Source organism: Actinia tenebrosa, unplaced genomic scaffold, assembly GCF_029948245.1.
Source record: "Actinia tenebrosa isolate PJP-AT-01 unplaced genomic scaffold, QUT_ActTen_1.0 PGA_scaffold8__29_contigs__length_14323225, whole genome shotgun sequence".
In the NCBI taxonomy this organism is placed as follows: domain Eukaryota; kingdom Metazoa; phylum Cnidaria; class Anthozoa; order Actiniaria; family Actiniidae; genus Actinia; species Actinia tenebrosa.
Genome location: NW_028292585.1, coordinates 4799046 through 4826212, shown reverse-complemented (window position 1 = coordinate 4826212; position 27167 = coordinate 4799046). Strand labels below are relative to the sequence as shown.

The 27167-nt window shown below is 37.5% G+C and overlaps 3 protein-coding genes across 3 annotated transcripts; 1 reads left to right on the top strand and 2 right to left on the bottom strand.

Annotated features, from left to right (window-relative positions):
• Positions 1-181: 181 nt before the first annotated feature.
• Positions 182-7646, bottom strand: LOC116303790 (uncharacterized). The gene is made up of 12 exons (XM_031713391.2): positions 6949-7646; positions 6198-6650; positions 5210-5489; positions 4470-4650; positions 4217-4306; positions 3789-4007; positions 3430-3540; positions 3042-3312; positions 2629-2956; positions 2227-2344; positions 1733-2016; positions 182-1495 (listed from the first exon to the last, which is right to left on the bottom strand). The coding sequence occupies exons 2-12, from the start codon at positions 6640-6642 to the stop codon at positions 916-918; spliced, it is 2907 nt and encodes a 968-aa protein (XP_031569251.1). The 5' UTR covers positions 6643-6650; positions 6949-7646; the 3' UTR covers positions 182-915.
• An 889-nt stretch (positions 7647-8535) lies between these two features.
• Positions 8536-10675, bottom strand: LOC116303781 (uncharacterized). The gene is made up of 3 exons (XM_031713384.2): positions 10077-10675; positions 9039-9842; positions 8536-8693 (listed from the first exon to the last, which is right to left on the bottom strand). Exons 1-3 carry the CDS (start codon positions 10552-10554, stop codon positions 8641-8643), a joined length of 1335 nt encoding a protein of 444 aa, XP_031569244.1. The 5' UTR covers positions 10555-10675; the 3' UTR covers positions 8536-8640.
• A 2222-nt stretch (positions 10676-12897) lies between these two features.
• Positions 12898-26714, top strand: LOC116303829 (TOG array regulator of axonemal microtubules protein 1). The gene is made up of 18 exons (XM_031713436.2): positions 12898-15013; positions 18117-18771; positions 19573-19629; positions 19707-21356; positions 21447-21534; positions 21908-22099; positions 22260-22365; positions 22667-22753; positions 22844-22992; positions 23307-23465; positions 23775-23901; positions 23978-24147; positions 24227-24275; positions 24375-24506; positions 24680-24724; positions 24890-25061; positions 25131-25217; positions 25522-26714. Exons 1-18 carry the CDS (start codon positions 13112-13114, stop codon positions 25770-25772), a joined length of 6078 nt encoding a protein of 2025 aa, XP_031569296.2. The 5' UTR covers positions 12898-13111; the 3' UTR covers positions 25773-26714.
• Positions 26715-27167: the final 453 nt, after the last annotated feature.

The window sequence follows — 27167 nt, the reverse complement described above, 5'->3', positions numbered from 1 at the left end:
GCTGAACAATACGATGTATATACTAATGAATACGATGATGCGTGGCGGCGACTTGAAAATTGACCTCGGTGTTATTGTTGTGTAATCCCCGGGTGTAATCTCTCGAATACTTGGCTTTACGAATAGGTTCTTCGAAGTAAGTTAACTGATCCCGGTTCTGACATCCATGTGATAGTCTTCGGTTGGTTATGTCTCGATTTATTTGTTTTATCTTGACTCTATACTACATGTATTGATCAGTACGCGAACTGATATATATCTGGCGTACATGTGTATATATATACGATTACAATCATGTGATTAACTATAACGTAACTAGTTAAACAAAGATGCATTGTCACACAATATCATATAATGTTACAATCTCGGCAACAAAAAGAGATAGCAAAAAGAAAGTAGGGGCCATTCACTTATTTTAAGAGGGCTTTCAAATCAAGAAGGCATCCTGGAAGGCTCATATTCAAGTTATTAATTTATGGGTTTATTGTTATATTGCTCTCGATCTTTAGTTTGTTTACTTTTGCTCATCTTACGAACATGCTGAACATTATGATTATGCTAGCTAATAAAATATTTGGTAACCATGGATTTGTTTATAGATTTTTTTGGGAAATTATCAATATACTTTCTAAATTGAATGATAATATCATAATAATTCTTATTATTATTTTATTACTGGTATTATAATTTATGATATCTAATACAATTGGATATAATACTTTTACCAATTTTGATTCACCCTGCAAAAACTATAATACAGTTGGTATTACCTGTAATAGTTGCTGAGCAGAACTTTTGAAAAAGTATAAAATTATATACCGTGTATTTTACTAGTTTTTATCTTTTCTCTTATTTAGTGGATGTTTGATTTAAGAGTTCTAAAACTTTTGAAATTTATTAGATTGACTCTATGGATTATGGTTTTCTTGTTCTCGGCTTTGGTATGGGAGGATGCTCAATGTACTTTCCAACAGGTTTGTACTCTATATCTTTATAGCCAAAGGCTCGTGGACCAACTGTTTGTAATCCTTCAGGGGTAGTCCACAAGGGATTGGAGCACATCGCAAGAACAGCCACTCGTAATCCATAACGAACCTCCTCTGTAGGGATTGGTTCTCCTGTTTCTGAATCAACCAATGAGATTAAGTCTGGAACACAGGCCAGTATGTTTGTGGTGCCATCTTCATTTTTGGTGTAAGCAAGGTAATTTTCATTTTGAAATTCTACCAACAATGGTTGTTCTTGATCAGAGCTAGTAATAGTGATGATGCCTCTGCTGAACCCCTCCACTGTTGTACGCTCCAAATCAGCTATCTTCCCTTTATATAGCAGTTTTCCTTCCTCCTGTGAGAGAATGGCATCAACTGGAGATGTTTTGTCTTTTCTTGCTTGTAGAACAGCCTTTCCCAGCTTCCTTGCATGACTTAGGCTGAAGTGTACAAATCTCTCTTTGATGTCCTCTGGTGTAAATAAAGCAGAAATTGCTGCAGAACATCTGGAAAATTGTAAGATCAAAATTAAAATAAGAAATAAGTCCTAATCTTTCACATTTGGATAAACATACTATAATGCAAAATTGATATAAAACAAGAGAAAGACTGACTGAGTGGATGGGTGGTTGGTAGGGTGGATGGTTGGATTGATGGGTGGGTGGGTGGATGGATGGTCAGACAGACCTACGGACAAACAGACTGATGACTATTAATATAATAAACAAAATATCTATACTTGCCCCATTTTGATGCACACAACACGGAAAAATTTCTCCAGGCTCTTGGAAGATTCAACTTTATTTATACATAAAACATTTTCTTTTTCGTCAGCAATAGAAGCAGGGTATGGATTGACACCATACACAAAAGGGATGAACATTTGGAGTTCAGGAAATGCTCGACCCATGCCGTCAGCATCTACCACAGGAAGCCCTAATAGAGCAGCTGCTGCAAGAGGCTCCAATGAATTCATGCCACCAACTTCAGCAGACGCTATTGCATGTAATGGCCCAGTGACCCCAGTCTGTAATGAAAAGGTCTACATAAGCACCACTTAGTGGGGTTGGTATTAAAAATTTGATTGGTCAATTGACAACTTGTGTGACAACTAGCTGTGTCGTAAATCTTGGCATGGTAGAGAGGTATTTGCCAACTTGCTGCTTTAACTCAATTCTACTTGCATTGGTCGGCTGCTTGTCTGTTGGTTAGCAACTGTTGCATTACTCTACAATACCTTTTCTCTTGGTTGTAGGGCTTGCACTGCTGATACTGACTCCTCTCCACTTGGTAGTTTTTCAAGAAGAATGACTGGTGCACCCATAAATGCTACAAATGCAACAGGACCACTGACACTATAATAGCAAAATATATCCTTTCAATTTGATGATAATATGGCGGACATTTTCTTTTTTCTCCCTCAATCTGTTGGTGCACCTTTTGATGAGATAAAAAGCTAAAAAAATGAACTAAAATAGCTATATAGTTATATGGAAACATCACAGGCAGACCTATCTGGATGGATGATGTAATCATAGCTCAAAATAGAGTTGTATAGGAACATCACAAGCATACCTATCTGGATGGATGATGTAATCATAGCTCAAAATAGAGTTGTATAGGAACATCACAAGCATACCTATCTGGATGGATGATGCGTATCTCTTTACCACTCCTTAATAGCTGAAGTATTCTTAACTTTCCTATGTAAAGGCTACCTCCCCCACCACACCCAAGAATGCCAGCTCCAATAGCTATACACTCTACATCAAACTTGCTCAACAACCAGTCACCAGTAGCTGGGTCAATGGTGGGTTCACTGTGACAAGTAGTATCAGTAGCATAAGTAATTTGGTAATCTTCATCTGGTTGTACATAACGGTGAGGGGAGTAAGCAGCTGATGATGGTTTGTATGGTTCAGATTGAACAGTTTCTGTTGCCAATTGAGCTTCGTCATTTTGGAAATCTGTAGATATATACAACTGTGGATTTAGAATGGGTTTCATTGGTTGACGATAAAACTATTGTTAAGCTATCACGACTCATCTTACCTTTCATGGAAGAGTGGAGCTCATGTTCTGAGAGGTCACCAACTGCCTTTACTTTAATATGAATAACATTACCAGGAAGATAGGCCAGTTTAATAGCTGATATTTCAACAGTCTCAATGGTGCTTTGGTCTGCTCCATTTTCTACAGCTTTTTTATGAGCAAGAACTTCTGCTTCTTTCTTTACTTCTTGTTCAGTTCTGTTTTCTAGATGAAATACTGTGTCTACTATGCCACTGATTTTACTTAAAGCAGCTCCTACAGCATTTGCAGCCTTGGAAAAAATCAAGTAATGTTAGACAAAAATCAACTGATGAAAGGAAACTGTCAGTCTTGTTTAGCCTATGACTATTACAGCCTGCTTGTACCAATTTTCTGTATCATTCCATACCTGGAAGTGTGGAGGGACATGAAAACTAGAAGCTCCCTTGAGTTGCCATGTTTTGTCTACCAGTATGGAGCCTCCCCCCACAAGAACAACAGGTTGGTCTTCTTTGCTTGTCTGCAAAGAACAAATTTATGCAACTATGTATCACTTTTTAGCTGTCATATTGTGGTCATGTAGAGGCTGTTGTTGGGGTAAATATGAGGGTGACGACGGGGTTATTGTGAAGTTACATGTGAGGGTAACAGAGGGGGTTGTGGTGGGGGTAAGTGTGAGGGTGACAGAATGGGTTGTTGTACAGGTGCTTTTGGGATATTTATGACTTAAAACTCTAATTTGTTTGACAGATGTAATGAAAGCAATACCTTGACCTGATCAATTACATCTTCAATCATCTTCTTTATGACATCTAAAGTTTTCATTTTAAAATCCTTAGTTAGACCTTTGACCTTTGTTCTGTCACCAAGGTCACATAATGACGCAGCAACTGCTATGTCAGTTGCAGTCAGTACTTCACCACCAAACACTCTTGATTCTTTTTCCAGCTTGTAACCAACACTCCTTGGACCAACAGTTATGTGTCCCTATTGTAGGATGGAACGATTGATTAATTAATTCATTCATTTTATTTATTTATTCTTTCTTCCAATCATTTAGTCTGTCTGTCAGTCAATCTGTCAGTCTATCTGTTTGTCTGTCTGTCCATCAGTCCATCTGTTAGTCTGTCTGCATGCATATCTGCCAGTCCATCAGTCTGTCTTTATGTTTGCGTGCCTGCATGTCAGTCACTTACCATTTTCTTGTCTTCCATGACATGAGATCCTCCTCCTAATCCAAAACTTAGTACATCAGGCATTCTAAAGTTAGTATTTACACCTCCAACCTACGAGAAACAGACCCTTTTAACTCATATCACAGATATCAACCATAATTTGATTTGAGAAAATGTTGATTGTTTCCTAGCCGTTTCCCTTAATTTTGCAAGTCTTTATTCTTTTTTACTCTCTACTAGCCCATAGGGAATTTATATACCAAAGCAAACTAACCCTAACTCTGGTAGAGGACTGCCTAGGAAATCCATTATTCAATACACCAACATCACTGGTTGTGCCACCAATGTCAACAACTATTGCATCTTTTATTTTAGACAAAAGTGCAGCTCCTCTCATGCTGTTGGTTGGCCCTGATGCAAAAGTTAACACAGGGAACTCAAGGGCCTTCTGTGCTCTTAACAGAAAATAAGAAATAGGGAAATGAGAGAATGAGTGAATAAAAGAATTAATAAACGATTGAGTGGATACATGAATTGATAATTTCACAATAAGTTATAAATTTCTCGTGCGCTGATAGGTTATTTTTTATCATCAATAAGAGGACAGACAGATTTTTAAGCTGACGTCAAGAAGTACATGCTCTTTCTGTTAGTTGTTTTGATCAGTAAAAATGAGAAGTTTTTATCATTTTTGTTATTGTAAAAAACAAAATGACATCAGTTTTTTATGTGTCTATCCTCTTATTGATGATAAATTTCATCTTCACATTGTCAAAGTAGTATGCGGATCCACTAGGCTATGCCTCGTGGATCCCCACTACTTTGACAATGTGATGACGCATTTTATTGTCAATAAGAGGACAGACACATTAAAATCTGAAGTCAATTTGTTAAATAGATAGACATATGGATTGATGGATAGATGGATAGATAGATGGATGGATAGATAGATGGATGGATGTTAATTACATGAGTCTGGAAGAAAAAGAGTGACTGTTTACAGTCTATATTTACCTTATAATAGTCCCATCATTCTGGGTCAGATAAAAGGGACACCTCAATCCAATTCTTTGAAGAGCAAGACTAAATGCTGCCACTGTCTTTGAACACAAAGGTTTCAGGGTCTCATTCAAAATGGATGCATTTTCTCTCTCCAAATAACCAATCAACCCAACTTCATGTGATAATGTCATACTGATACTGCTATAGGACTGCAGTATCACATCTCTGACATGGTTTTCTTGTGCAGCACAAACTGAAGAAAACACTCCATTGATGACAACATTTCTTATTCCTGTTTGAAATAGATTGAAAACATTGAGAAGGTGGACCAATAATGTTTGCAAGCTCAGCACACGATTACTAGAAGTGGAATACAAGAAGGAAGCACTGTGCATGTATGGTACTTGCAACCAATAAGTGCCACTTTGCACTTTAGTGGTTCTGGGTTGAATTTTGGGACCTTCCATTTGAGGGGGGTAGAGGTGGAGGGCAGTGAGATTCGCTTGGTAACCTATACAAGAAATCCACCCCCCTCTCAATAAAATTATTGTTGCACAAAAATTGCCCCTTCCTTGTTTTCAATTCAATTGTAAAAAGTGCTGCATGACTCAGATTTTTTGTGTGGCCCCCCTATTGAGCCTGATCCCACTGCTTTTCCCTCCATTTTAGCATGAAGTTCATTGCAAGGTCATGAACAAAGAGATTGCAATATATATTTAGGCAAGCAGAATTAAATCTTTATTATTACAAAATGCATAAAAAGCAATTATTGAATTTGACTGTCACATCATACTAACTTATCAAGACCTCAGCTGTTTTATTGACCTCAGTCTATGGCTTCAACAGATAACATGGCCTTGCTCAATATCATGCTCAACCACATCCAATAATTGTTTAATATGCAGCTTAAAGTTTCCAATACCTTATCCTGTGTGTTCAGGATCTTTGCTCGTTTTTCTGGGGGAGGGGAGGGGGGAGAAAGGAGGAGGGAGAGCCTTACCTTTGCTATGAATTTCTTTTGCCACTCTTCTAATCTCTTCATCATCAACTTCAGAGATGACCTGTTGACCATCAAACTCATACCCTCCTTGTAAATAGTAATATGGACCAGCTATAACCTTCTTTAGATCAGGTGGGGAATCAAAAAATGGGGGCACACTACGAGAAGCTGGACCACATATCCTCAGTACTGCAACAGGTACTATATCTTTTCTCTGTACAACTGCATTAACAAAGTGTGTAGTACCAATATTGACTCTTTTGATATCTTGATGACTGTACCCATTAGGTAAGTTATCAATGGCACTGTTAATCGCTCTCTCTAGTCCTGAGGTGACATCATCAGTTGTAGGAGTCTTGCCTGAACATATGAAATCAGTATTCTTGATGATTGCTGCATCTGTATTCGTTCCACCAACATCTACACCAATAACCAAACCTGCCATTTTCCTGTCTGAACCAAACATCACCTTAATTAATAAACCTTAACTCTGACCAGGACCAAAAGTTAAGCTTATCTAAACTATACTTTACATAAACCACTCTATAAATCTGCACTATATAACTTTATCGATATGCACATATATGAGAAGTTGACTGATGAATTATGTATATGTGCATAAACCATTCAAGATATTTCTCTCTTCTTGTCACGCGAGACATATTCCGAGACGCTTTAAGTAAGTTAATTAATCAAGTCTTATTAATGTTTTTGAAAGAACAGTTTAAAAACAAAACAACAAATATCCTACCTTTAACCTTTTAATTAATAGCTTCCTTGCAAGTAGCTTACATTCGTCAGTGTATGAGCTTTTATGGCGGTACGTGGCTGGAGATATCAGGAGGAGCTGTCTTCTTTGTGTCTGCCCGTCTGGTATATTGATCGAGTACCACCATAGGCGAGAGGGCACTGGGGAGACAAAATACTTTCATAGGAGGGGTAGGGGTGTACTATAAGTGTGACAGAGTCAAAAGACACTATTTTGGACAGTAATTATTTAGTCATAAATCTATATTTTTAATTAGGAATGCCTCGTGTACACATAGGAATGTAATTCTTTAGTTAACTGTTTGCGTGGAAAATGCGTAAGCAAGAAATAATTTCCGTACGTAATTACATTACAGTGAGTCATGCCTAGGTTTGGCGCTTGTTTACGTAAGTTCGTGTTTGGGACATCCTGTTTGCGCCTAGGGCGTGCAACATTGCGTAGGATGTGTAAGGTCTTAAGAATGCAGGTTTTCCCATAAAAGTAGGCCCAAACTAAGCTTAAATCAGTGTAGTAAAAGTTCTTGAAGACGTTGCGTTGTCTACGGATATTTTCACATATCAAGACAAGGAATTCTCTACGATGTAAAGAGATATCCTGTAATCTCGTTCCCCGTTTTTTTTCGAGTATTGTAAAGTTGTGTGAATTTTTCAATAAATTCTTTTGTCAAAACCACTTGCAATCTGATTCATGGCTGAGCGCCTTGCCGCCGGTTACATAAGGATAGCAGCTCCAAATGTTTGCTGATGTTCGTCAGAACTTTTTTCAACACAGCATTTTGCAGCCCCACAAAGTATTTTGAGAAGTTGCCACGTGGTGCGATGCTCTACCACAGGAAGCCCAAGCAAGGTAATTGCACCTTGTCACAAATGAAGACAAACAACGGCAGCAAGAAAACACATGCAAAAATTGATAGCCTAACTACGAAAAAAACTTTAATTATTCTTATGATACACAATTCTACATACATGCCTTTAATAAGGTAAAAGTACATTGATTGGGCTTCCTGTGGCTATACTAGGCCTCCTTCGAATAAAATAACCTGTTGAATCTCCACCTTCACAGAATCAACGAAACAGAAACTCACGCTAAAGACCTAACTTAGAGAGAGAATTTGATTTCAGGGAACATACAAGACAGGGATGATGAGTTAATCTGGAGGGTCTGAGAGAATTGTCCTACCTATTGGAAAAGTTTAAAATTATGGCTTTTGGAAATGGGACTTCCAGTGCCTTGGTTTTGAGGAGCAGTTGCAACATATTTTTTGTATTGTTATTTCATGCAAAGCTTTAGGGAACTCCTAATAGAAAATCCTAAAACGAATTTTGGCAAAGATTTGAATGACTGATAATAGTTCTTTATAAGTGTATTAAGGAGGGGTGAGGAAGAGACCTGGGGGTACTCTTGCCCGTTTAGGGTAGGGATGTGTCACTGAGCCCTCTGAACCCTGACCCTGTTCCAGAGTAGAATCGCTGAAAACCAAACCCTGCTTGGCGGCACGTATCCGTATAGCGAATATAGGGGAGTACCTCCCTCCCCCCCCGGGAAAAAGAATCTTAAACACATAAAAGGTTCAATTTCTGTCGCTTTTATTCAAAAATTCCCAGCATTACCGTTAAAGTATCATATTAAAAAGTTGTATAAACAGAATCAATTAAAAACTGGATTGTTACTAAGCTAGTTCTTGCTGTCTTCTTCAATCTTGGCTTGTTTAGAAGGAGGTTCACTATCTGCAACACAAAAATTCATCTATTAAACTAATACCTTCTCATTCATCACTGAAGGTAATATAGCAAGTTAGGAATGTGGATGACTGTGCATACAAATTTGTACAATAACTTGAATGTGTGATGTCCATCTAATAGCTAGCAATCACCTCTGCCATAGTTCTATGCTGAAAGTTGGACAAATTTCCATAAAGTAATTATTGAAGAAGACCTCTACAGACCCTCCCTACCCTTGGGAAGTCCAATTCCTTCGCCATAAGAGAAGTATGGATATTTTAGAACAAAAGATTATTAGATCAATACATGTGATAGCCAGGTAATACACTGAGTACTTTTATGTCTATTTACCATCACGCTGCTTTTGGTCATGTTCACAAAATGCCACTGAAGCAGGAAGCCTGAATGACACACACAGCATTGCTTTCTTTGGTGCAACATCTCTTACATAGTGCACTTTACAATCACTGCCCATTTTGACCCCAAGAATCACCTCAGCCTGGGATTGCGCATCCTGTTCTGGAGCCTCAGACTTGGAGAAACAGTAGCAATGAACCATTGGTAGGATGACACGTGATTTTGAAGAGTCATCTACTCTGAATCTGTCTTTGAAATTAATAAATAAACCTTTGAAGACATCTAAGAATTGTACAGCACTTGCAGGAAGGTTCATAATGACATGGTTAAACATCTGATTTCCAGAACCTGACTTGTCTGCCAAAGATTCAACCATCTTTCTTACAAACTCTTTTCCATCCATATTGTATGCTATTATATTTTTTTCAACTTTGTTTAGTTTTGCATTTTTTACCAAAGCTTCATAGGAACTTGGGTTTAAATCATTTGCATGTACATAACATCCTTTTTTAGCAGCCGGAATGGCAAAAGGACCAACACCTGCAAACATATCGCAGATTATATCTGTTTTCGAGAAAATTTCCACAAGCCTCTTGTGCTCTGTCTGCAAACGAGAGTTCCAATAAACTTGAGAAAAGTCAAATTCAAAAATGCAGCCATCTTCCTTTACAGTAGCATTCATGTTATCTTCTCCAGCAAGAAGCTCCATTTTGAAAAACCGAAATGTCTCATCAATGGTATTGGTCTTATTCACAACTGTCTTTATTTGTGGTGAATTCTTATCCAACAAAACTTGTCCTGAAAATAATACCATATGTAAGCAATATATAATCATAATCAAGAAATACTGTTAAATGCAGTCTTATCATTCACATATTGACATACATAAACTTGTGGTGGTGGGGAAGTCTTATGAGCTTCGCGTGAGGAGAGGGCGAGGTCTTATGATCTTAGGGTGGGGGAAGTGGAAGGAAGGTGAAAGAAATTATATCAAATTGTTAAAGATTATTAAAAACTATTCAATTACTATACCAATGACCGACTTGTACTCAAGTTGGTTTTCCCTCAGGTTCACGTGAGCAATATGTCCAATAGTTTCAAAGGCGGAGGGAACTTCAGATATCTCAGGGGGTAGAATTGCTCGCAACACTTGCTCTGAAGTCCAGAAATTATAATCAAGAACCAAGTCATGCACAGTTTCATCTGCATTATGAGTGCAAATGAATTCTTTTTCTTCTTCGTTTAACAAAACCCCAGGACGAAGTAACACTAATTTCTTGGAGTTATTTTCATTGCTTGGATCTGGAACGATGTTACGGAGTCTTGGTCGATTCAATAATAATTTCCTAAAGCTCTTCATGAACAGAGAACACTTCTTGGCGTCAATTCTTAGGGCAGGAAGACGAAAGACTTTTGTGAAGTCCTCACGATTCAACGTCCGACAACCACGTGAAGTGACCGGAGGAGTAACGATTAGATTTTCATTATTATACTCTTCTATTCCCGACATCTTGTTGATTCAAATGATAACACAAAGGCTGAGAAGGGTCATTAACTTTAAAATAAAGAAGAGCCGTAGAATCTGAACTTCCCAATTACATAAAAGAAGCTCAGCAAAATATCCGCCATGTTTGAATCTGCTGTCTTTAGAAGTCAGCGGAAATGTGCTTGAAAGAAAAGTTCCCAAAAGTAGAAAAATGGATGAAAATGAGAATGGAAAGTGTGGGTTTCCTATTCAGTTTTAATTACACAACCCATTATGGTGAATCGCTGAGATAATAAACCAGGAAGGAGGGGGTACATATAAAACTAAGCGGGACAGACCCTATTTTAAAATTTTCTGAAACAACTTGACAGTCATGGATTAAAAACAAAATCTACGACTATATTTAATTTCACCTTCAATTTCTAAGCAGTTAACGGAGTTAACACAGTAGGCATGTTGCGATTGAAGAGGATAAACACACTTATTCTCGCTTGCTCAAGTTCGTGGTTAACACTGTTTTGTGACGTCAGAACATTTGGATGAAGCCAACTTGTATATATTGACAGCATTGCATGCGTGTAGTATTAGTCTATAAGTTGTTCTGCCGAAAAAACAACAACAAAGGGAACCAAAGTAACTAAAGGAGTCCACTGAGTGTACGACGCGTACGAACACCTGAAGCGCCAGCTATAAAATGAATGCAAAAAAAAAAAGGTCGAAGCCTGCCTTGGTTGAGCCAGGACAAAATTTTCATCGTTTTAGCAATATTAGTCGAGGATTTGTGAGACTTACACTGTAAAAAAATTATACCGTATGTCACTTCAAGTCATCGGCATAAGGCGCAAATATAAAGACGACCACATCAGCAACGCTGTAATTTATTATCGTGTTTTTATTATTAACTATGAATATATTTTAGTTCAGCATGAAAATTCAGCCGGGATCAGTGGGCTTTTATTTGTTACTCTTGAATGTTAAAATTTAATTATTCATATCATTTTCCTATCCTTTTCTATTTCTTCCGATAATGCTACATCTAACTACTTAAATTTCGTTCTCAGCGGCAATCAATTAAATATTCTTGTTTTCCGGCGCCATTACCAACAGAACCAATCGGAAATCGACCGGTGCCGACTCCTACGGCTTTGACAGCCTTTTCAACCAAAACATTTCACAACCATATACAAATATAACCATTGAACAACAAACACTGTCGATGTAAGACTAGACTGACATGTCAGTGGAGATGGAATATATTAAGAGATTCCAAATTTTTTCATAGTCTGGTACCGCCTCACCTCCATAATGCCCGAGGAGTTTTTTCAATGAGTGGTAAATTACCTGACTCACGAAAAAAAAAATGTTTGCGTCAAAAAGATATTAAAAATCAGATCAGTACAAAATGTTTTGGTCTCTAACTATACTTTAGTTTGATTAATTTGGAGTAATTGATGATAGTTGAAAACAACGAATTATAATCAACTGACTTGCTTTTTTCCAGCCTTGGGAATATTGTCGGTACGTGGTTTAAACATAAACATCTTAATTCTAACTTCCGTTATTTATTAATTTGCTCAAAACACTCAAAACCTTTTATGATCATAACGGTTTGTTTATCTAGTAAAATGAAAGCCATTAGTCCAAATGGAACACCATTTCAATCAACGTTTGTAGAATAGAGTATAGCAAAACCATGATCTCAAGAAGCAAGAGTTTTACTCAAGCGCTGTCTGATCTGTTTTATTCCTATTTCCGGATGTAGAAAAATGTATGTTAAAGATTGTATTATAGATTGTTAAAGAAGTTTTGTGTGACGAGCCTCAGGGTTCATCATCAACTATAGAACATTCGGTACTTCCATTATGTGAAATTGTGCCGACATTTCAGATATAATTTGAGGCAAGTTATTCTGCAATGATTGCCTTCTTAATCTACTTCTTAATCTACCTTTGCGCAACCAAAGCGCAACCCTTTAATGGTCCTAAGTCGTTGTCCACTCTCCAATTGCACTGCCACAGGAAGCCCAAACGTAATCACGCGCCGTATACCAGTAATCAAGAGTTACCATATATTCCTTCAGAAAGGAAATCCCAATTATAAGATAAAGTTGAATGTCAAACGGGGGGAAAAAACAAAAAACATAAACAAATACAAAAAGTAAACACTACATTTAACATGAAAACTTACTAAGCGATAAGACATTCAACCCTTTTTTAAATATATTTTAAGTGGTATGAAACAATAGTTTGGTTTAGTACTCATTTTAAATATAAACTATAAATACTTGAGCGCGTGTATCCCAAGCCTCCCCTCCCTTGGTAACGCAATTGTAATATTTGTTACCAGTCATCCGGGACCTTGGTTGTGTCGGCGGCGCAAAGTTTATGGAATTTTGACGCGAAACTCTTAGTTACTTGTTTTTAGTTTTCTATTTTTCAATGAATTTCTGCTCGACAGCTACGAGAAGAGCTGTGAGCAGTTGAGTTTCCTGGAGTAAGAGCAAACAATCTTGATAGGTGTAGTATACTTGATGTTTATGTTATTGTGGTTGGTTTAATTTTATATCCAACATGTCTATCGTATGGCTAGTGGTCGTGTTGCCAAGCCATCATCACCTTCATCCATGATCACACAGCCTCATGAAGTCTCCTCGCAAACTATGGATGAACATGAAGTATTGGCAAGGTTAACGGATCAAACCAACCCGTCTGTTAGGGCTGCTGTTATTGAGGAATTGAGAGCAAGCGTTCGTCGTAATGGAGGACGACTGACGTTTGAAGATCGCCATGGTTTATTTCATGTTTTTCAGAGTTCACTTTGTGACAGCGATCCTAACTTTCGTTTACGATGCATCGAGTTTATATCGGAAATTATTCCCGAGTTTGGTACAGATCTTGACAACTGCATGACCTTAATACTTCCACAGTTAGTGTCCAACCTCGGTAATCATACGGTTACTGTAAAGAAATCAGCCATACAAACGCTACACGTTTACATGAAAAACTCTAGCAATGTTGGTGCTGTATTCAACGCTATCATTGAACATGGGTTAGAGAGTGAAGATAAAAGAACTAGAATGGAAAGTCTTGTAGCTTTGCCTATTCTCATCACTCCAAATCTTGCTCACGAGGATCTATTCATACTCACCAAAGCACTTGTAGGAATACTCGAGGGCTCCTCTCGATCACAACCCACGGTCCTCTCTCTCGATAGAATACGAAGTGTTGTTGGAGAAGAAAACTTTAACGACTATCTCCGGCGATTACCAAGTAAGCAACAGAATGTATGCTCAGAGGCAATACAGAAGTTGGGACAATTTTACCGAGAAGATATAGAAATGTCTAACCTACGCAAGGCAAAGAGTGCCAGCCATTTGAACACTAATGGAGTTTTGGGTTCTAGCGAGGACAAAGTTAACGGCGAAAAACATAATTTTGACCGAGGACACACTATTGCTGTAACAAAGGGATATTCTGGAAGAGAAAATATTAAGTTTAATAACGATGAACTTGTATTTGGTTTTGTACCTCATTCTGTGATTGCCAAACTTCGAGATCAAAGTAACTGGAGAGTTAGAGCGCAAGGTATAGAGGAGTTAAAAACTGTTATGGGTTACCTTGGAGATACTTCGCCAGTATTACCGCATCTAGCATCTCTTTTTGGATTACTACTTGATTTCTTAGATGATATAAATTTCAAGATTACAGTAACAAGCCTTCAAATTCTTGGTATCTTAATCTCAAAACTTGGCCAAAATGCCAAGCCATTCCTAAAACCTTTGGTCAATACCCTGACCAATAAGTTGGGAGATAACAAGATTGTTATTCGACAGGAAAATATGAAAGTATTAATGCAGCTCATGCAGATTCTTTCTCCTAAACCTGTATTGAACGTGCTAACGGCAAGTCTACAGCACCCCAAATCTAAAGTGCGTGAAGAAACTCTCAATGTTGTCATTGGTGCTTTATTGACTTTCCCACGATCTGACTTTGATCTCCCAGAACTGACTAATGCCATTGCACCAGCGCTTGCTGACAACAAGAGAAAGGTTCGACAAGCTGCACTTGAAGCATTTGCTGTGATTGCACAAGCAATGGGACCAGGGCATTTAAGTCCTATTGTATCAGCTGTCGATAAGGTGGAGTTGACAAAAGGTGGAGATGGAGTCATGGCTGCAGTACAAGCAAGGCTTGCTCGTCGACAGCTTCCGAGGTTAAACAGCGATGGATTGGTAGAGTATGCTATACCTATACCCTCGTCAGGTACAGTAAGAGGACAGAATAACAGTCAACGGGGTGCAGATATTGAATGGGTAATGGCTGGGACTGGAGGAAGTAGTTCTGCCGATGTTACCAGCTCTGCAAGATCTACTCCAGGTCTAAATGATTCTATGAACAACTCTGGGCCAAGTCCTCGGCGTTATTATAGCGCAGGAAGAAATAGACTCCCATGGGAGGATGCTAAGGACTCTATCTTGAATCAGGTTAGTAAAATACTAAGTTATTCTTGAAAATCGATGAAAGTGATGATATTAATGTTGTATTATCAATGCATGATGATAATGACATGCAGCATGAGTGTTAAGCCATGCCTTCCTTTATACAGTAAGCAGGTTGGCAAGGAAGTGTTTTTATCATCATGAATATCATAGATATATTGCATGTTATATACATTAATTTGAATAAAGTCTAGTTATAACTAACTCAAGATTCTCTAACAGAAGTTCGGTATTAGCCATAGTAGAGGATTTCCTTAAAATTCAAGTGTTATTCTTGCTTCAAAAGTCTTCAACAATTATTTAGGAATGAGAAAAAATACCTCATTTGATGATTTGTTTATTTATTTATAAGGTGTCAGTTAGATAATATCAAGATTTTTGCTCAAATATGAGAACTTCTTAAAATAAATTTTGAAATATGCTTCTTGATTTGGCAAACAAGTTCAAGATCAAACTTGTGTTAAGGTTGACCATTGTGTAAACTACATAAATACGAACATTCATAAATAAAATAATGAGAAATTTACCTTCTGTTAGTATGTTGAAACAATTTCCTGTAGGGAAAGATAAAGAAACAAGCCCCAGTAACAGTGGGATATCCTCTTTGGAAAAAATTCCATTCAAATAGCTAGATGAACAAAAATGTCATTTATTTTTAGATTGGGCTCCAAATAACACTGTCTAGTTCGGTCTAGCTCATTTCCAATATGAATTCTTGAGAATATTACATCTTTTAAGATCATTATTGTATTGGAAAATTATAAATCATGAGAGAAAAATCTCACAAAGTTTTTTTTTGTATTTTTCTGGAAAGTTTTATTTCTCTTTTCAACCATTCTGTTTAATCTCTATAAATTTATTACACATTTTGTTGAATATCTAAAAAAAATCATTATATTTTAGTACACTAGATTTTTTTTGTTTTGTTTTTAAGGACATCTGTATTTTGATTTATAAATTACTGACTCTCAAATTCAGCTTAAGAATAAAAGTTTTTTCAAAAAAAAAAAAAAAAAATCCTTGTTTTTTTGTATTGCAATTAGACAAACAAAAGGGTTTTAGTACATGTGGGTGTGTATCCTAGGCAACACATGAAGTACTACATTTGATGACAATCACTTTCTATTTCAATTTTATTTTTGCAAGTGAAAATGATAAAGACAACTAGATCTGCTAAACATTTCTTTGTTAAGATACAACTTCAATAGATGTTTAGAATAAACCAGAAGTGCTTTCAAAATGTAGTAAAGATCTCTTCCTATTTGAAAAATTAAATCCTGTACTTAAAAAATGGTTTAAAAATTAAAATGTCTAATGTTGTAATACTAGTTTTATTCTTTTTATACTACTTTAAAGATTATTTTTAAGCTCTAAATAAACTAATGAATTGAAGTTTTTATTTGCATAATAATTTCATAATTTTTTTTTTAAAAAAGAACCTCATAAATTTCCTGAAATCATTAAGAACCATTCAGCTTGGTTATAATTGGATAGATCTTTAAAACTCTGAAATTTCCTGTATGTATATATAAAAAATAAACTTTAAATGCGTTGTGATCTAATATTATTAAATGGAACAGATCTTAAAGTCATAGTCGGTAATTTTATTAAATTCAATGTTTAGATAAATAAAATATGTCAACAAAAAATGTTTATTCTTTCATAGGATTGTTTTTAAGATTTTGATGAAAAAACAAACTTGTAATTTCTCACTTCTGAGTGAAAATCTTGTCATCAAATCTTAGATTTGAACTCTGATAATCTTTCTTCAATTATTTCTCTAATAAAGCACAATAAGTATAAAAACAATTTCTCAATTAATTTTTTCCTAAGTATTTTATTGCCATAAAATAACTGCAAAATTTATTGAAAAACATCAAGAAAATTGCCAAAAATATATTTTCAGTAAGGTTCTTGCCAACAGTTAATTTATTGTAGTTTTTTATTTCAATGAACAGTTTCACTAATGAGCTTTCTCTTGGCTCTAAGATTATACCCAGCAAGATCCTTTGTCAAGGTCTTGAACCTAAAGATTTATGATTTCCAACTGTTTCTTATCAGACAAAAGCACCTATTCTTATGATAATGTTCTACTTGGACGAACTGAAAATCTCATATCTTAACCTTGGCCTATTTCCACTAAAAGATGACAAGATTTCAATAATTAAGTTTGGTCAAAATGATAATAAAATTCATAATTTTTTAAGGTCTTTTTTTCATAATATATTAATACTTTGATCAATTTAAGAGATTATACTGTCTGTTTTGTTGTTTTCTTAAGAACTCTGTTTTTGATACAATGTTGTGGATCTTAAAACACCCCTTTGCGGGGGGTCATCAAGAAAGGAAGAACATTCTAGACTGGGTTATTTGTGCAGAATTCAATATAGATTATAGATACATCTATTAAGACATGTCTAGTCAGTAACCAGCATAATTCTTATCTCAAAAATGGTCAAACCATGACTAGATAGTTTGAATAAGTATGAAGTTTATCTGGTCGACAATGTTTGTATGCCAAATTTTTATATCGTTTTTAAAATAAATAATTGCTATTGAATTTAATAAGCATTTGGTTTGTCTAAATAATATTATTTCAAACTACTCGTTTTTGGTATACTGCAATGTGATTTATCTTATAGAGGTCTTGGTTAGATAGATTAAAAATGTTTGAAAACCAGACCAAATCTTTGACAAACCCTTGTTTCATTGTCATACAGTAATGTTTGACAATCCACTAACATTGTGATATAGCAGAGTTGTTGTAATCCTGCACAGCAGCCTGCTGTCTGTTCCTAATGAAACCTTTTTTTGGAGGAACAAAGCTTCTCTGGGGGGATAAATGAAATCTTCTTTGTAATACTTAGAGCAGCTAGTTTTATGTCAGTTATCATCATAATCATTGATCTAGATATAAGGTGTTCCTAATTTTTCTCTTTAAACTATAATATTATTTGAAATGTTGCCTAAAAATACTTTAAAATGGGAAAATTAATTTCTGTATCATTACTCTGGATATAAGGCAAAAAGAATTTTAAAGAATAGTAGTATTCTAATATTTTCCAATGTTTTTGTATATTTTTTGCAGAATGACAATTCTGATCAAAAGCCACAGCTGGTAAGAAACTCTTGGGTTCCAACAGAAATAGTCAATGACCGTTCACCCAAGCGAAGCTCTTCTCAACGTCAGGCTGGTAGTGCCCCCACAAGCACATCTAAACTAACATCGACATCATACACTGAAAAATACCTTAGAAACTTACATCAATCTCACCAAGCATCACCTGAAGCACACATGCCTAAGCCCCCAGATTCAAGCTCATCATCATCATCATCATCATATGCCGAGATTTATCGTAACAAGGTCAAGAAGGAGAAAACTAAAGTGAATCTGAATGCTACAGCACCAGCTGCCACACTTGCCAGCTCAGCTACAGCTGCTGGTGCAGGAGGAAGTTATGCTCTGCTTTACAAGCGTGGAACAATTCACACTAAACCTAAAGCAAGCAGTAGTGCTGAGCCAGCTTTGGGTGAAGGACAGAATAAGGATATTATGACAAGAGGTGCCCATTCTGCTACCCCTACAGGATTACCTGCAAACAGTCCATTCTCTCCTACAGATGAGGAATTGTTTTTCTCTCAAAGGAAAACCTTTGGTAATTCGCTGTCCAATTCCTGGCCTGACTGGACTGACTCATATTCTACTGGTAGACCACATGGTAGACTATCACCAGTATCTCATGGTAAGAACCCCTTTATTAATGATACCATTAGCAATCCATATCTATTTACCATGGCTAACACATAGATAGAACTCTGAAACAACCTCTGGGTTGATCTAAGTCAGGGCATGGCTAACTCACAGATCAAACCCTGGAACAACCTCTGGGTTGATCTAAGTCAGGGCATGGCTAACTCACAGATCAAACCCTGGAACAACCTCTGGGTTGATCTAAGTCAGGGCATGGCTAACTCACAGATCAAACCCTGGAACAACCTCTGGGTTGATCTAAGTCAGGGCATGGCTAACTCACAGATCAAACCCTGGAACAACCTCTGGGCTGATCTAAGTCAGGGCATGGCTAACTCACAGATTGAGTCCTGGAACAACCTCTGGGCTGATCTAATAGCAGATATCGGATATTGTGTATGTGAATGTGTGTGAGAATTATATATAAGATATTTAAAGTTATCTAAGTTAATTAGCTATATTTTTACAGATTCATACTTATATTATATTTTATTTATTTAATTTATTTTATGCACGACCCCACAAGCTTTTAGCTTTAAATTTTATCGTGTTTAAATAAAGGTATTCTATTCTATTCTATTCTATTCTATCGGAGTTACAATCTAGTACCTTCAGACAATTGTTAATTTGGGTCAGTTTCTATACATTTCATTACATTTCAAATGCCTCGACTTAAAACGATTGTTTGAAGGTAACAGAGTGTAACTCCGATATCTGCTATTCAGGGCTCAGCTAACTCAGATTTTATTGCAATTGAATTTGATTAACAATATTTTTTATCTTTCTAATCTAGTTCCAGTGGCAGATCTGGATGGAACATTTGATATAGATCCTGATGCTAAAAGAAGTGGTAAGATTATCATCTTGGTTTTTTTCCTTTTTCCTTCCATTTCCCTTTCTCTTATTTTAATTCTATTACTTCCTCAGAACCTCCCACCCCAGTCCACATCAAACCTCAACTAGCGCGTTCTGCATCCAAGATTCGTGGTTTGAAAACACAAGACTTGAATGACAGTGGTATTGATCCACTGGAGACCTCCCTGAACCGAACTGTTCCTCTGGCTCCAGTAACGAGTAGTGGTTATGGTGCTGTACCAGACCTATTCCAGCCCCCTAAAGACTCCCTCAAACAGGTTCACGATCAGGTATCCAAGAGATCACACAGAATGTACCCTGTAAGCAGTGACAGTGATGACAGCTCATTCTACACGTACTCACCACAGGATTCTTCTAATGGCTCCATCAGGTCTCCTGAAGAAGAAGGTGAAACATCACCTGTCAAAGCATCTCCTTTCAGTGGAAAACCACGTATGGCGACGCCAGTACACTCGAGAAGAATTCACTCAGGCCATGGATCTACAGCAGTAGCGGCACTGAACTCGCCATCTGTTCCTAGGGATGCTAGTGATACTGATGGTTTAGGAGTCAAAGGCCATAAGATATTCTCTAAAGACATCGGTGGAAAGCACTCGTCCTTGATTTCTCAGGACATTCGTAGCGAGACACCAAATAAAACGTCTGGTATGGGCAGTAGTATCTCTAGTGAAGACGAAGTGAGTAACATGAGGGAGGTCTCTGTCGTTGGACAAGGGATTCTTAACACAGAAAAGACAAGGGCTGACTCTATCGATGGGAAAGATGGCACAGCAAAGACAAGGAACGGCAAGTTAGAGTACGAACCAGAAGATGAAGAGGAAGAAGAAGAGGATGAGGAAGAAGAAGAAGAAGAGGCAGAAGACGGAGATGAAGACGAGGACGAAGAAGGCGAGGAAGAGGAAGAAGACGATGACGATGACTCTGGGACTGTAAAAGCCGAAAGTAATGGAAAAGCAAACAGTGATGAAGAAGAAGAGGATAAAGTGAAGAAAGACGAAGAAGACATAATAGATGACGAGGTGGATGAAAGCGAGGAAAGCAGCGACAGCGATTCTGATTCAGAGGAAAAGAAAACTAATGAACATAAAATGCAACGTGATATGACACCCAGAACAATGCGAAAAAGTCTTTCCAAGTCGACAAGAGAACGCATGCAAAGAAAAAAACAATTGGAGGAAGAAAGGCTCTTGAAAGAACAACAGAAGGCGGAAAGCCTGGAACGTGAGAAAATGAAGGTGGTTCAGATGAATAAAGACAAGGAAGAGCATCTGAGAATAAAGATTAAAAAAGAACGGCAAGAACTTGAAAGGATGCTACAAAAGAAAGAGAAAGAAAGAGAAATGGAAAAGCAAAAACAAAAACAACTTCAAGAGCAGCTCTTACTGCAAGAGAAGGCATTGACTGAACGACTACAGAAGCAACAGGAAGAACTGGAGGAAATCGAGAAAGAAAAACAGAGAGAGAAAGAGAAGGAAAAGGAAAGGTTAAGAGAAAGAATGAGGCAGAAGCAACTGAAGATTCAAAAAGAAAAAGAACAGTCAGAACTGCTCCAGGCAGAGAAAGAAAGAGAAGACGACAAGGCGAAGCTGCAACTGAGAAAGGAGAATGAACTGAAAAGGAAGCTGGAAGTTGAAGAAGCGGAAAAACGAAAAAGACAACAGCAAGCAGCAAGAGACATGAAAGAAACGCTCGAAGATAAAGGTGAGTAGTTTGGCGTAGTTTGGCTGCGCCGGGGAATAAAGCGATATGACTGCAGCGATGATAATAAGCGTTGTATTTTATTTCATTCAGAACAAGGTTTGAGTATTACTGGTTCAAGTACGCCCTTAAAACATCCACTGGGGAGAACACCAAGGAAGAAGATACCGGTGTCATCATCGTAAGTATCCCCTGATTGATCACTACTCGTGATATTGAATGGTATTAGTTTCATCATCATCATCATCACATCGACATCATCGTCTTCCTTACACTCGAATATGCACGTTATTGTTAACATCATTGTTACCGTCGTCATCTCTAATCATCATCATCATTATCAACGTCATCCTTGCGTCAGATATACACGTTCATTAATACCCTATTTAAAGTTGATTTGTCATTGTAACCATCATGACGATTATAAGTCACCTCCGTATCATAAATATTAGCATCGTTATTAATCATCATCATCACCATCATTAATTATTAGCAATTCTAATCATCATCACATTGTCACCTTCATCCTTAAGATAAGTGTTTTATTTTAATAGTGCGCATTCTGATCGGGATGACTCATATGCTACGACAGACGACCCACAAGACAACCGACGACATCTTTCAGCAACATCATCCAGCTCATCAGCAGCAATCTGGGAAGTCAAACTAGAAGATCTACAACCGTTTCCTAATAGCGATACTGCTGTCAAGAATGCTCTCAAGTATCTCGCCAACACAGAAGACTGGTATGTGGTTTGTTTGTTCGTTGATATATTTTCGAGACCCCGTTATTCGACCCTTGCTTTGTGAGAAGTCCCTACCAGATCCTTGAAAACATCTTGTAAAAGAAGTAGGGAAAAAAATCGCTTCAGCAATATTAATGTATTGTATGTATGGTGTTTCTAGGGAACAGAAATGTGAAGGTTTACAGCACATAAGAAGACTATCCAAGCACCATCCAGACACACTAGGTCCTCAGTTACATGCTGTTACACTGGCTGTCATTGCCGAGGTATTTCACTTTAGTTGCTCAATACATTTTCGATGAACCTTGTCATTGTAGGATAATTTCTCAACCACAATTCCAAATAGATGTTTTAGCATACTTCTTTTATAACTCAATCGATCACGGCACGGTGACGGTACGGGTACAAGGAATCTTCTAAATCCTTTGAATCAGTCGCAGCTGTGCGTGCGAGATCTCATCAGTGCCTATCACAGCTTTGCGGTCTGTACCGTGATTACTCCATGTTATGTTTACCTGTTTATGTTACCTTGTGCTAATGTTCGATATTTCCATATTCAAACACAAGGTCAAGAATCTACGTTCGCAAGTAAGCAGAGCTGCAATCTGTTGTCTTGGTGACATGTTTACTTGTTTTGGAAGACAAATGGATACAGTAAGTTGTTTACTGTCGTCTCTACTGTGTCAAGTTATACTTTACCGAGGAGATGAATCACCTATAACGTTGGTCTGGTTTGATTCACAGGATCTTGAAGTCTCGTGTAAAATCCTTATCACCAAGAGTGGCGAGACTAGTGGGTTCATAAGAGATGATGTGGACAAGGCTATGTTATCTATGGTACACAACGTCACACCCACCCGTGCTTTGGTAGCCATAACATCTATTGGTTGTGGGTACGTCAATCTCTACCACATACAATAGTTATTATCAACTTGACAACATTTACTTTACGACTCGTGAATGCGGTGCAACATGGGATATTGTGGGTAAACCTTATACATCCCATAGTGCATTATACGCCATCATAAATTAAAGCGATTTTTAAAATGCTACAGCTAAAGATGCGGGAGCCTTCTTTCGCATGGGGACATCAAACCCGCAGGTTCACTAGCTCGGTTCATAGTTAACAGAGAGAACTGGTTCCCTCTTTTAACTATGCGCGGGTCAAACACTCATTTTTCACCATTTTTGATGTGTTCGTTGTCAGACATCGCAGTGCAGCAGTTCGTAAAACATCAGCTAGTTTCCTGAGTGTGGTTGCAGAGAAGATAGGAGCCAATCGATTGATGAGTGGAGCTAAAGATGTTACTGACAGGATCCTTCCTGCAGCAGTCCAGTTTGCTACTGATGGCGGCCCGGAGACCAGGTAATTAATTAATCACCCTTCTCCACCACTTTCTTACCCTCTTCTTCCCTCTTCTCTACACTTATATCAAGTCAAAGTCATGAGTCTTTCTCCTAGGTTGATGCAAGCCATGTTGGTTCTCTATTGGCAGGGGCTGGCGAGGAGTGTGTGGGGGGGTTAACCCGTGGATATTGCGAGAAACTCTAAAGATGAACGTGTGTACCGACACCTCACTACGCTCTTTTTTATTGGTGCAAAGTAGTTTTCTATTTTCGTAGTTCATTTTCTGAAGCTGGTTTCCTAGAGCATTTTTTGTTTTTGTTTTTGTAGATATTATGGAAGAAAAATCCTCTACATAATACACGAACATCCAGAGTTCGAAAAACTCCTCAGCAAACACGTGGCAGCCAATTCACTGCGTCAAGTTCGAGATATCGTGGACAATCTGAAAACTAAGGTAAGAGAAAGACTTTAGGAGAACTGAGGAAGATTACAGGCTGTACATGTATTAATATCGTTACTATATATTACAGGGTCTTGGTGATCCACCTAGTGATCATACCTCAGCACGTCAACGTAAGAACCCAACCGGAAGTGGTTTCAACTCCCGTAACGGAAGTGGCGGTAGTAGTAAGAGTTTCTCTAGAACTAGTAATGATTCTAGCTCACAGTCAAGTGCGGTTAACTCGCCAGTGACCTCAAGGTATTGTCAGTCTCAATCACCTTTTTTTATCTTGTCTTGTCTGATATTTGTCAAACTAACAAGAGGTCTTTTCTTGCAGGGAATCTTCTCGCAGTGGAAAGTCAGCAACTCGTGATCTTGCTATTAACGTAAGATCTTCCTATATATTATACATTGAACAACTTGCTCATGGTGATACTGATGGATAGTAATGATGATGGCGATTTTTTTTTCATATTGCATATTAGGGCGAAGAGTTTATTCCCGAGGTAGTGACTCTACTTTCTGCAAATGACTGGAAAGAACGTGTACAAGGGCTGGACCTGATTGTAGAACTCGCTGATAGAAATCCACAAGGGATGGGCTCCAAATTCACCAAGGTAACTTCAAGTATAAACCCCATTTCTTTTAATAGAGGATCGTAAAAAGAAACCCATTTTTCGCCATTACATGTCAGTAATTGGCGTCATGGGATGTGATGGGTATAGTCTTGAATATAATCTTTGTATCCAAGATGGTATTCATTGTAATATGGTTTTGTCTGTCTCTACAGGTGTTTGATAGTTTTATACCACGTCTTACAGACTCCAACAGCAAGGTAGGAAGCATATTATCAACCTGACTCAAACCCAATCAGCATTCGAAGCAGTGCATCATGCTGATTGGGAGTCAAAATCTTGGTTTATAACTGCGGTCAGCAATCTCGAAGTAAAAGATGCCATCTACGAAGATTTGTCAACTCTTTTTTCTTTCTTTGATCCAGGTCAATCTCTACGCTTTACAGTGTCTGCCACGTATCATCCCATCACTGGCCATCCAATCAGGAGCTCTTGTTCCTCCTATTGTAGCAGCTCTTACGAGCAACTTAGCATCCAAGAACCCTAGTATTCTCACAACAGCTGACGAGGCATTAACGGTCTTAACCAAACATATAGGTAAGCCATCGAGTTTCTTTTCATCTCACGTCAGTGTGTCTAATGTTAATCTCATTAATCTTTTTTCAGATCATATATCTTTGGTACAACCATTCTGTACTACATCACAGTATGGCAACACTCGAGTCAAACCGGTCATCCTTGACAAGCTGTGCTGTAAGTACAAAACACCATTTCATTTGTTGGAACCAAATAAACACTAGTTAACAAATATTGAGGATCACCACCTTAGAATTTAGTTTTCAATCGATGAGTAGTTTTCTTAGTCGTATAAAACAACTCGGAATCCCTTCAGGAATTGAGGTAGGTGGGGAGAGTTTCGTTAGATTTGCATTGTTGCGAAGAGTAGAGAGCGCTTCTACTTGCGGTGGTGGTAGGTATTAGGAACAACGTTGCACAACGACTTGCGCAACTTTGCTGCCCTTATTACTTCATCTTTAAGACGATCTTTTCTTTTCAGTGGTGATTGAAGGAGTTTATTCGCGTAAACCACAGTTGATCCAGCGATATGTTGTTCCACTGATCTGGCAACTGCTAGGCTCTGCTTCTACTGGAAGTGCAGGATCAGGGACAAGTGATATCAAGAATGCTACAGTTAAGCTTACTACTCTAGTGTATTCTTGTATGGGAAAAGCGTTGTTGGATCAATCATCAACACAAGTACCTAGGATACGTGAAAAACTCCTAGAGATAACAGGAGCAGAATTTTAAACATTCTGTTCAATGCTAATTTAGCTACACGTTTATCAGTCTAATCTAGTCTAAGCTAAGAACATTGCATGTTGTGAACATGAAGAGCGTAACGCCAAGTTATCGAACGAGTACGACGTGAAGAAATGTAACAAGTATGACACGAAGTAGAGTGCTTACCATATATCCGTTAAAAAGTTAACCAACACAATTGTACAAATTAGTGCAAAATTTTGTAGGTCTACGGACTACTGAGGTCTACTGGACTTATTTTCAGATATATGGTATGACTATTGGAACGACCTAGTAATATATAAGAAAGTAATAGAACGTGTTAATAGGAGTTAATTTTAATATATTTCATGTTATATGCATGACGTTCCTTTCAGGAGTAATATATAGTCACTTGCTCAATTCTAACACATTGTGTTAGCAGTATGGCAAGTTTGGGTACATTCCGTTTGAAGCAAAATAGTGGTTCATATAGGACAATTAAATAGATTTATTTCCCAAATCTAATGCATGTATTTTTAGGAGTAATATATAGTCACTTGCTCAATTCTAACACATTGTGTTAGCAGTATGGCAAGTTTGGGTACATTCCGTTTGAAGCAAAATAGTGGTTCATATAGGACATTTAAATAGATTTATTTCCCAAATCTAATGCATGTATTTTGGGAGTGCTACAGGCAATATGGACCAACAGGCCACAAGGTTGCACGCAGTCCCATATATTGCCTTCGTACATTATCAAAGCAATATGTTGATCTTAAAAATGCATGATTAATGCTATTGAAAACTGCCGCGTTTTTGGCATGTAACTTATCTTTCGGAATTGATTTTTTTTTTTTGTAAAATAGTTTAAAAGCTGCAAATGCTTTAATTTAAATTAAGGGTTTCTGTAAATAGAAAAATTTAGCGTGAATATGAACTAAATGTGTGATCAATAAACATGGATTGTTACTTATCGTTTTCACTTGTAATTTACAATGCGGTCTTAAATACCTCCAAAGGCTAGTTCTGTCTTCTGCTTTGCACCTCTCATGCTGAGCCACAAATGTTGGATCCAGAAGGCTCAGTGGGGTGTTTAACAGTTATTCACCAAAGCGAAGTAAATATTGTGGAATATTTACTGAGCCCCTAGTCTTCAAGTGCCGTATTCCATATATTCACTGAGCCTTATTGTTTTAGTATAATTTTAAACTTGAATATCAGAGCAATTTCAGGCAAACTTTGGAAAACCTCATAATCGCCACTCCAGCAGTGATTATCGTCTCATAATCACTGGTCGCTCAACCAATCACAGCACACGAAACTCTATATTCACGTCTAAAATTATACTAAAAGAACATACCACTAGAAACCATCAGAAAATTGTGTATGTTTCCCTCTCAAGTACCTTTTCTTCTACAGCGT